This window comes from Phragmites australis, chromosome 5 (assembly GCF_958298935.1).
Source record: "Phragmites australis chromosome 5, lpPhrAust1.1, whole genome shotgun sequence".
Lineage (NCBI taxonomy): Eukaryota > Viridiplantae > Streptophyta > Magnoliopsida > Poales > Poaceae > Phragmites > Phragmites australis.
The window spans coordinates 44230260-44241763 of record NC_084925.1 but is presented as its reverse complement, the minus strand read 5'-3'; the positions used below and the strand labels follow the sequence as shown (position 1 = coordinate 44241763).

The 11504-nt window shown below is 39.0% G+C and overlaps 3 protein-coding genes across 3 annotated transcripts; 2 read left to right on the top strand and 1 right to left on the bottom strand.

The window, feature by feature from the left end:
* Positions 1–215: 215 nt before the first annotated feature.
* Positions 216–4969, top strand: LOC133919906 (WD repeat-containing protein 55). The gene is made up of 15 exons (XM_062364465.1): positions 216–397; positions 512–544; positions 1067–1131; positions 1538–1625; positions 1706–1778; positions 2148–2254; positions 2852–2894; positions 3024–3080; positions 3179–3255; positions 3823–3868; positions 3951–3997; positions 4101–4174; positions 4244–4299; positions 4382–4508; positions 4633–4969. The coding sequence occupies exons 1-15, from the start codon at positions 303–305 to the stop codon at positions 4704–4706; spliced, it is 1062 nt and encodes a 353-aa protein (XP_062220449.1). The 5' UTR covers positions 216–302; the 3' UTR covers positions 4707–4969.
* A 2288-nt stretch (positions 4970–7257) lies between these two features.
* LOC133917736 (uncharacterized) lies at positions 7258–7876 on the top strand. Its single transcript, XM_062361599.1, has one exon. It carries the CDS (start codon positions 7329–7331, stop codon positions 7575–7577), a length of 249 nt encoding a protein of 82 aa, XP_062217583.1. The 5' UTR covers positions 7258–7328; the 3' UTR covers positions 7578–7876.
* On the bottom strand, positions 7730–8793 carry LOC133917735 (thioredoxin-like 3-1, chloroplastic). The gene is made up of 3 exons (XM_062361598.1): positions 8425–8793; positions 8126–8197; positions 7730–7946 (listed from the first exon to the last, which is right to left on the bottom strand). The coding sequence occupies exons 1-3, from the start codon at positions 8727–8729 to the stop codon at positions 7730–7732; spliced, it is 594 nt and encodes a 197-aa protein (XP_062217582.1). The 5' UTR covers positions 8730–8793.
* Between the last annotated feature and the right edge of the window lie 2711 nt (positions 8794–11504).

The window sequence follows — 11504 nt, the reverse complement described above, 5'->3', positions numbered from 1 at the left end:
TTGGTTTTATATTTAATACATGTTTATTATATTAACGAGTATATGGGTATGCTCTCCGGTGACGAAGGTGTGATACCAATTTTTACCTATAATAGATTGAAAATTAACTCACAAGTATAAATTTATATAACTTCTGCTCACGAGTATAGTACATGTTACCACCGCTCACGACTTCATGGCCCGGCCCAGCTTGCAAGCACGCGATACCTAAGCGCCGAGGGGCGCGGGGTCCTCGACTCGGCTGTTGTCTTCCAGACCCGCCCGCCGCCGCCGCCTCCCTCTCCGCCCCGCCCGCCACCGCGATGGAGGCCCTCCACGAGGAGATGGCCTTCGACCTCGACTTCCACCCGTCGTCCCCCCTCGTCGCCACCTCTCTCATCACCGGCGAGCTCCACCTGTACGCACTGCCAAAAACCCACTATAAACCCTAACCCGTATGAAGTCCCGTGTTCTAGTTTGGTAATTCTTACAGCGACGAACTGGTCGCGTCTAATCTAGTTGGTTTTTGCAGGTTTCGCTACGCCCCCGAGTCGCAGCCTGAGAGGTACTCACGAAATACCCTACACCTCGTGCTGGTTAATTTCATACTTGAACTTTTGGTGCTCTGTCACCGTGGCCTGCGTTGTCTTCTAGCATTGGATTAGTGTTCATAGGGTTTTGTTTGGGTGTTGGTTTTAGTTCTTGGTCCATAATTTCTAGAAATTTACAGTTCCAAGCTGTTGATATCAGTTGCAATTAGGTACTAACACATAACAATATTCATGCGGTCAGTGCAAATTTATAATTTTCCAGTAGTTCGTTCAGGGTTTAACCTTTCCTTAGTCGCTTCCTCCATAGAATCAGGGGCCTGTTTTAAGCTTGATATGTTAGTGCGGGTTGATTGGGTGTTTGAAGTGTATACGATCCTGATTCAGTTTAGAAATTACCGTGTGTTTGATTTGTATATGATCCTGATCCAGTTTAGTTTTCTATGACTGCTGTTTGTTAGAATGTGGTTCTGCTATCACAATTCACAAGTTGGTTTTATATCATAGGGACTAATGCAAAATTCATTTTTCTTTGATAGGCTATTTACGGTAAAAGCTCATAAGGAGTCATGTAGAGCTGTTCGATTTGTGGATTCAGGAAAAGGTAATGACTTATTGCCTTCTGTAATACTATTTTTTTGATAGGATTGTATCAAACTTGCACTCATTAGATAGATCATTAGTATGTTCAACTAGTAGCTGCAGCCTGCAATAATAGATATTCCATGAATAATTGCTTAGCTTTTGTTTCTGCTAGCTATGTATGTTGAGCAAATATTGTGAAACAAAGGTAGTATACCTCTACCACCTCCCTCTTTGCCAAATCAGCTATCGTGCATTTTATGGACGGTTCTGATCGTTACTGTGCTTAAATTATGTTGCTACAAAATTAGCACCTTTGTCTTGGCAATGGCAATATGGAAATTTGGAAGGTGAACATGCCTCTTCGTATCTTGTTATATCCTCTAACTAGGTCCTGTGGGTTGTCTTGATGTTGTGGCATGTTTCAGTGATTTTGTCGGGATCTGCCGATTGCTCAATTCTTGCCTCCGATGTAGAAACAGGCAAGGCCATTGCCCGCTTGGAGGATGCACATGAGTGAGTTTTGTTAGTTTGCCATGTTGTTATTGATATAATGATGGAACTAAAGGTTATTCCATTTTTTGTTGATATTTTAGGAATGGCATTAACCGCCTTGTATGTCTTACTGAAACTATGGTAGCCACAGGTGATGATGAAGGTTGCATTAAGGTATTAAATATTAATTCTGCTAGTCATGGTGTATAGCTGTTAAATGGAGTCAAGTTCCATTATTATGTCTCAGTACTGGACATTTAGGTGAAATATAAAAATAAGCATGCACCAGCTTATTATCTAAGCACATTTTTTGTAAGTGCTAATCATCTGTATTAGGACTTTAGGTGGATAAAAGTGGAATAGCTGTAAGGACACTTGTTAAAAAAATGTTTCAAGAGATGTATTTTTTTTTTTGCACTGTTGTGGCATTTATATGGTAGCACGTTTTATGTATATAATTTGTTCTGTAGGTAATTATATTTTATTGGCTAAAAGTTAATTTCTGTGAAGTTTGTTTACATTAAAACATTTTTGCAATTTTAGGTATGGGATACACGGGAGCACTCTTGCTGTAACACCTTTGATACCCATGAAGATTACATATCAGATATGACCTATGTGTCAGATACAAATCAAATATTGGCCACAAGGTACATAATTTGTATTTTCTGGAATTCAGATGATTGCATTGCTCTATTTTCATATATTTTAATTTACTCTATATTTTAACACCACTGTTATACTCTATGCATAGCAAACACTAATTATTGTTACCAATCTCTTGCTTCATAGCCCATTTTGTGTCATGAAGCTACTCCCTCCGGTCATAAATACTTTTCATTTTGACCAAGATCCGGTCAAACTTTTAAAACTTTGACCATCAATAGCTTCCAAAATATTTAGTTTGGAAACATAAAAATCACACGTGTAGATTTGTCTTGAAAAATACTTTCATAATATTATATTTTTAATTAGATACTATAACTATATTCTAATAGAAAATCATGGTCAAAGTTGCACGTCGAAGACCGTTAAAAGTCAAAAGTGACAAGTATTTATGACCGGAGGGAGTACCATGCAACCCTTTCGCTTTTTTAATGTCAGAAATAACTATTACTCCATTGATGCTCATATGCTACGAGTCACTGAAGTTATATTTCTTTGCAGTAGTTCTGCCTGTTAAACTTATGGACAACTATTATGTGTGTTAATATGGTAATAAAAATTTATCCTCTGGTTGTTTGCAGCGGCGATGGGACTTTGTCTGTCAACAATCTTCGTAGGAATAAAGTGAGTTTTCTTTGTAATACATCACATCTCAATCCAGTATTAAATCCTAATTTTAATTTCACTTTGATTTTTGGATATATTATTGTAATTTGACTTGCATTTTCAAAATCACGCCTAATTTGTTGACAGGTAAAGTTCCAATCTGAATTTTCAGAAGACGAATTGCTATCTTTGGTGGTAATGAAGGTGATTGTTTCTGTTAATCAGCTTTTACCGATCAACGTGTTCATCCGTAGTTTCATTTTTCATAATTGTATATTAACCTCTTTTTTTTTTACTCTCAGAATGGTAAAAAAGTTGTTTGTGGAACTCCAAGTGGAGCTCTGTTGTTATATTCGTGGGGATACTTTAAGGATTGCAGGTAACCATGTTTTCATGACTTAATACTTTCTCTAATGCTATTTCTCGTTACCTTATGAAGCAAGGTTTTGCCTATAGTAATATCTATTGGCCTATAGATGGTGGCATTTCACTTTTGAAATTGCACCCATGAAAATACACCAGTTTTTCTCTGGATGTGGTTATCTCTGAAATTGCTCATCATAAAAAAGTTGTATTTCTTTTTCAGTTGTGATGCTGAAATTGTAGCTATATTTTTCTTTCTAATATTTGGATAAATTATCATTATCTTTTGCATGGTGCGTGCCATTGTTTTTTCTTGATTGAAATTTGATATGTTCAGGCTTTATTGGCTGATGTGTAATTTAAAATTACAATTTGCACAGATCCAATGCTAACTTTACTGAACTCATCTCATTATTATTGATTAGTAAATCCTTAGAAGGATCATGTCAGCTAGCATTCAGAGTTTGAAACCATTGTGAAATGTTGCAACAAGTCTGTTTCTTTATGTTTTGTCATTTTATACCCATGTATGTGTGCAAGTGATATTGTTTATGGTTATGTACTGACTTGCTTTTGTGGATAGCGACCGCTTTCTGGGCCACGCACAATCTGTTGATACTATGCTAAAGGTTGGTAGTACATAATCCTTAGATAATTGTTGTGGCTGCCTTTTTGTAGTTATTCTTATGATGAGTGTATTTTATGTTTTAGCTGGATGAAGAAACTCTGATTTCTGGTGCATCAGATGGTGTGATCAGGTTTGAAATTTATTACGCTGCCTTGGATTGACTACTTTTGGTGTTGAATATTGCTTAATTATTAATTGTTTTTTAAAACCTGAAATCCATGTTTCTCATGCAGATTAGTGGGTATCTTACCTAACAGGATAATCCAGCCACTTGCTGAGCATTCAGAATATCCAATTGAGGCCCTTGGTATGTTCTGTCCATTTGTTTGTAAAAATAGTAAACTACATGTTCTCACTTGTTATCTATGCTATGCAGCTCTTTCGAATGATAGGAAATATCTTGGCAGCATCTCACATGATAAAATGCTGAAGGTGTACCCTCCCTCCTCCCTCACCCTCAGTCTTGCTCTGTGGGCGCTTGTGTATCTAAAATGGCATCCTGTTTTGTATGCAGCTGTGGGACTTGCAAGAACTCTTGAATGGTCCACAGCTAGTCCACGGTGATGAGTCGGTTGAACCTGGTAGTGATGATAGTGACGATAATGAGATGGATGTAGATATGGAGCCACGCTCTTCGAAAGGTAATGATGATTTTTTTTCTTTGTACCGAAGTATGCAGTGTGTCATTAGCATGATAACTGAATCTTCTGATAGCTGTTTGATTATCTGAAAGCTGTTTCTTACTCTCTTTTGTGCGGAGTTCAGGATCAAGGAGTAAAAAAACAGGGAAAGGTCAGAGTTCAGGTAGACCCTCAGCAGACTTCTTCGCAGATTTGTAGCTGCTATTGCCCAAATCAGAAGTTCGCTCAGGGCAAGTCGTTTTTCTTATCCAACAAAAGTGCCAGAGAGAGTTGGATTGCCAATGCAGTTTTGATATCTTCCGGTGCAAGGCGTGTCTAATCAAATGTTGTCTCCTAAGGATATTGGTTGGTACTAGATGTATTATTAGGCTGTGCTATTTGTTTCCAGGAAACAGTGAACACCCATTGTGGTTATCCTCATTACACATGTGATGATCGTAAAGAAGAGCCTTGTCTCTGAAGCATGCTTTTCCATATTACTTTTGTCGTGTCTCTTTTTTATGCCGCGCGTGTTGATTTCGTGGAGCAATTCAGATGGATACAATTTGTTCCCCCCAGCTGCAAACCTTGCATGGGTTGTCTGTTTGTCTGTCTGTCTGTCTGTCTGTCTGTGGTGTCTCCCTTTGTTCATGGCTAGGGAGTTATCGGATCTGGCAGACACTCGCAGAATCAGCCACCTCCATGGTTCGGCCGGCAGCAAGTTTCACGAGCCCATTGCCCGTCGTTTTCCGGCCACCAAGATTAGAGTACCGTGTCCAAGCAGGCAGTATACCTGCCGGGTGAGAGATCCTCTGACGTAACGCGTGATGCATCGCCAGGTGGAACAGAGCTGAATGCGCGCAAAAGAAGAAGGTAACGACGCCTGAGAGATTATTGGAACTCTCGCGGGGAAATCCCATGTACTTTGCAAAGCGTCGTCGGTGGAAGTGTCTTATGTACTTTGTTAAATAATAGTTTTTAATTTTTTATTTTTTAAGTGAAATTTGTGAGAATGATTTTTTGAAATAAATTAAAAGCTGAGAAGTTGAAAAAAATAGTTTCATCTGATTGACTTACCGTACAGAATCACTTTTTCGTATAACTTATTTTAAAGAACCACTATAAAATTATTTTTAATCACAGAATTACTTAAAAAAATCATTCTCTATATTTTTAATCACAGAATTACTTAAAAAATTATTCTCCATGAAGAATTTAAATCAGAGATAGAGGCCCCTTATTACGTCTTTTCTCCGTTCCGCAACACGAGAAATGTTTTTTTCCTCCCCTTGTAAGAGGCGGTACGAAGAAGAGAAACAGGCAGACAACAGTTTGTGTGTGTGGGTATCTATTGTTTGGCCTCGGAACTCAAAGCGGCCAACGCGTAAGAATGCATGTGGCATGTTTAGTCGAATTATAGACGTTAGAACTGTCAAATGGAGCCATCTAGTTGCTTCGCAGGAGAATGTAGATTTACGACGGTAAGATGGTGCCGGTGGCGCTAATGCTTACTTGCGCACGAAGAGAATGGCGGGGCCACGTCCTTGCTGCTATCTCCTCTCCTGTTGAAAAGACCGAGAAGATCGAAGTGGTACAACGGAATGTCAAGTCCAAGAAGGTTCTCACGACTAGCTAGGAGGAGGTTTTGACTTCTGGGAATCGGAGAAGATGAGGCTTTCTTGGAACGCATCGATCGATCGATCATCGCTGCAGTCAGAGTTCTAGGGGGGAAAATCTAGAAACATGTCAACGTAATATCGTGATTTTGATCAAATCCAATGGTGTGAACTTTTATCCGACACTCATAGGATATTCTGTGGCACAAATTAGGAGTTTGTGACCATGTCAAACAAGTTTTAATTAGATATAATTTCTCACATGTTAATGGTTAAAATTTAAATCTATGATATATCTTTAAACCCACATATCAGTGATTAAGTGACCTCATACGTTATAGACGTACGATTATATATCAAAGATTTGTGAGTTTTACCAGTAACATATAAAGAATTGCCTCTTTTCATTACAACCTGTTCCAAAAAATTGTACTTATCTCAAGATAGCGATTGCTTGGAAAGGGTGGATCAGATACGTCAGCGTCTAGCTGGAGAATCAGGATGCCATGTCACATTCCAGTTTCTTCAATGGCACCTTAACCAAACCGTCCAAGTACTCTATTACTAGCAGCCTTTCAAACTTGACAGATGTCCCCGACCCCTGGTCAAACCATTCCAGTAATCCAAGATGTTCACACAGCAACACGATCTAATTGAGCAAATAGAAATCGTAAACAGCTACGAGTAGAGAATTGTTCTTTGAATTTCTGTTGGGACAGAATAAGGAGTTCTCTTATTTTGGATAGGCTATTTTACCTATTCCTACTCCCTCGTGAAGAGAGGGTTTTTCTACCCCTCTCTTTGTATATGAGAGAATATACGAGAGAAGACAACTCATTATACTCTGAATTATTCAGTACAATAAATCAAAATATGCCCTTATTTCGGTTCTATTTGTGTTTCAGACTATGTTGAAGAGTCAAAGAGAAAGTGCTTGTAACCGTCGATAACGGTACTCAACCCTTGCAAAATAAACCAACCAATCACAATCGAAGATATACCTACGAAACTCACAACACTTCACCGCTTGCGTGTACGACCAAGAAAAAACAACTTGCAAGTAGCACATGCTGCAAACTCACAAGCCAAACGGCTCTGTATAAAGCAAGAGACTCCCGCCAATACACAAACGTGACATCTCAGTATCTCACAGGTCATACACGCCCCCCCCCCCCCTCACACACCTCTCCCTTGCGAACAACCTCTCCTCTCGCCGCCGGTAGCCATGGAAGCGGCCTTCAACTCGCTCTCGCCGGAGCTCCGCGACGCGCTCGTCAAGGTCGCCGTGTTCGTGCTCGTCCAGGGGCTGGTCTACCTGATCCTCCGCAACTCGTCCAACGTCTTCTCCAAGGACAGCAGGCTCAGGTCCCTGAGCTTCCGGCAGATGCGGTCCATGAGCGTGAGGCGAGTGCTGGCGCCGCTCTCCGACGTCCCCGTCGGCACCGACGAGCCCTCGACTTCGCCGTCGTTGTAGTCGGCTGCGTCGCGCCGCAGGGCTAACTGTGAGGATTGAAGTCAAGTGCCTGAAGCGGTTGCTTCTGCCCAGCTTGCTAGGTAGTTTGGAGATTCTGAATTGCCATGGGTTCGTTATGGTTGTTGGAAATGGTATTTGAGTTCTCAAGCTGATTAGCTGAAATCCTGTAGATATATTGATTGAATTGAATTTGAACACTGGACTATTTGGTTCTTTACACCACGTTTGCTCTTTCTTCTTGTGAATATACTAGTTGTTGGCTTTTGTATAATGTGAAGATAATCTGGAACTTGATGACTTACAGTTATATTCCCTCTTTTTACCACGGCTTGTGGAACTTTATTGACATCAACAAAGTAAAACCTGACTCTGCAACAGAGATGTGATGCATGTTTCATTCCAACAAATCAAGAAATGGGTTTAACACATTTCATAATCTGGAAAGCATATCTTTAAATCTTGGGATCAGTTGACTGGATAACAGTTCAGTATGAGAAAACTTGCAATTGCGCCAATCCAACATTCCACTGAGGTGAATTTACACCGACCCTAGATATTCTCCTGCTATCTTCTCCAGTCCGGGCTTCAGGTAAATGCATTTCCGACACCAACTAGTCATCCTAACAAGAATAAACTAAATTTCAACTTCGATGAAATATAATATAGCTAGTTTAAGATTAGCACGTCGATAAAAGAAAGCGTCTCAGTTCTGCTGTCATGGCAATCGGGATCTCCCCTGAATTATTGGACACACACCAGACATGTCCATTCCGTGGAGTTGAATCTAAGTAGTACGAAGCTGCGTCGGAAGGCTAGGCAACGTGGTAGCATGATACGAGTCTAGTACCAGTCGATGACGACGGGCTGCTTGTTCTCGACGGACCACTGGAGCGCGTCGTCAAGCTTCTCCATGCTGTCGATCTCCTCCATCTCCACCGGCTTCGACACGTCCCAGAAGTAGGCCTCCGTCCTGGCCGCCTCCCTCCTCCTCCTCCTCTCCGTCCCGCGCCACAGCCACAACAGGCCTCCCCGGCCGGCCGCCCCGCCGCCGACGGTCGAGGAAGAGGCTGAGGAGTGCGGGTGCGGCGAGGCCGCCGCCGCCGCGGCCTCCCGCACGTAGAGCGCGCGCGGGCTCGGCGAGAGGAGCGCCATTGGTTTCGGATGCCGCTCGCGACGGTGATCAGGATTCAGAGACGACGCTGTGGCGTTCGGGTCCATGGCGGAGCAGAGGACGGGGTATATCCGTCGAATCGAAGAGCGCCAGGTGGCGACTGCGGAAGCTTATGTATTCGCGGTGGCCGAGGGGTGGAAATGGATGGCAGGTAATTTGAATTATTTGATTTTGTATCTGTTAAAATATAAATATAGATATTTATATCTGTATTTGTTTCTGAAATGGATACTAAAATAGATATATTCGAATTCGTTTTCGAGATTCAGATTCAAATGTGGATATCCGAATTCGAGATATATTTGATTTATATCCGTATCCGTTAACTAGGGAACTAAATTTTTCTAAAGTTTTAGAAATTTCAGATATGAACGAAATTCCAACCCAATCAAATTGGAATAAATTTCAGTCAAATTTCAGTTAAATTTGATCAAAAATTTAAATTTCCAAAATAAATTTTGAACAAAATTTCTAAAATTCCGGTCCAATCAAATTAGAACAAATTTCAGTCGAATTTTATCAAATTTCAGTCAAATTTTTTTCAAAAAATTAAATTTCTGACCTGAGTTTCGAAGATCGAGTAGATATCCGAATGCGGATTCGTATTCGAACTATCCGATTCATATTTGTATTCGAGGATATCCGGATCCGTATTCGCATTCGAATTAAAATATGGTAAATCGTACTATCCGAATTCGATTCCATACGTATTCGATCCGTTTCCAACCCTAGCCGCGATAGGGGTGGACGGGTGGGGTCAAAAGCGCCGGCGGCGCCCTAGGGCCCACAGGAACTGGATCGTGAAATATATGCAGATCTTCTACGTACGGACTTGGTCGAGCGCTCCCTCGTTGAGGTTTCTTTACTTTTATATTTCTTAAATCGAAAAATCATAAAAATAGGCATTCGTTTGGGAAAATCCCACATTTAGCTAGTGTTTGGCTGTATATATAGGGTGATATATATATAGGATGGTGCTGGATATGTTGTTATGTATGTGTTCGGGTAGATGAATGATGATATAGATTTTAAGATTATTCTATCAAAAATGTTGAATCATTCTATATGGAAAAATTGGTCGAACGGCCTCATCTTTCAGCTCGTGTAATTATATATACTTAGTGATGATTAGTGAGTATTAATGATGATTAATGACAATTAGCTAGGTATTAGTTGCAATTAGATGTTATTAGCTATAATTAAGTATTAATGTGGGTAATTAGCGATAAATAGTGACATGTTAAGTTATAATTAATTGTATTTAATAAATATTAATACTAACTAGGTAGATTGGCGTCCCTATGTCATGTCCCTTTTTTTTGACAGAGCATGACAGAAGAAGACTAAAAAAATTAGATTCACCAATTTTGAACATCTAAATATTTACTTATGAATTTATCAAACATATTCATTTAATTATGGAAAAATAGTGGTACTTTCATGTATGCATATAATTTTTAACATGTAGATGACAGTAATACAAACTTAATTAAATTTGTTTCATTTTTTTGAGTTTAAGATATTTTTCTCTGCATTTTAGATTATTTCAGTTGAATTTATCAATATAACTATTATTACTTTCACTATTTTCTGGAACTTCGCAAAAAATATGTATACTTACACATACGTGTACATACATATATATGTATGTATACATATGTGTATGTGTATATACACATATATACATACATATATGTACATATATACATGAGATCCACATAAAATAGTAGTTACAGTAATTTTAATACTAGAATTGTTCTGAATGTTGGCCCTTTAATACATGTAATAGATTAGAATAATTTATTGATAATTATAATCATAAAAATATCATATTATAAAAAAATTAAGTTATAAATAGATATATTTCTTATTTTTTAGCAACTAAACATATTTATACGTGCATCTCTACATCCAAACAAGCATTCTCATGTACAGTCCATACATTCAATCAATCATGCTACTTATACCATCTTATTCAAGATCATCGTATTCATCCAGAAAGATCTCATCCTATTCAACTTCGTACAACTAACGAACACTAACTTATATTCATATTTTTCATCTAACGTGCGACAGGTTAAAAAAAAAGCATCTCAATAATCTCAAAATTCAAAACACAATTGAAATAGTCATAAAAAAAATCTGAAAAATATATGGTGTAGAGATATATAACCTAGCTCTAAAAAAATTCAACCCAAACAATTACATGCAAAATGAGAAATAAAAATGACAAATTTTATTATACATAGTTTAACTCTGTACAATGAAATTTATATTTTTTATTTCTCATTATACAAATTATACTTTTGTTTGAATTTTTTTCAGAGCTAAATCATACAACCCTCTATACCAACATTTTTTTTAATTTCTCAGAACTATTTCAATAGTATTTTGAATTTTTAGAATAATAAAACGTAACATTTATATTTTTAAACCTATTTTTACAATTTTTTGATTTAAGAAATATAAAAATAAAAATTTCTCCCTCGCAATCACAGTACATGGGCCGAGAGCCCTCGAGTAGATGGTGCGGGGCTGCGGGGAGGAGGCCTTGTTCGACAGCCTTCATTGACTGCAGGAGGAGGCCTTGTTCGACACGCGGCATTCCAAATTTCTAGTGTCAGTCCAATCGACGAGATCGGCCCACCGGACTCCTGAATGCATCATAGTGAATAGACCGGACCATTCGGCAGAAGTTATTCATCGTTAGTTCATCGGTGTCTCGTAACGAGTGACATATTGACCTGGTAGGCTGC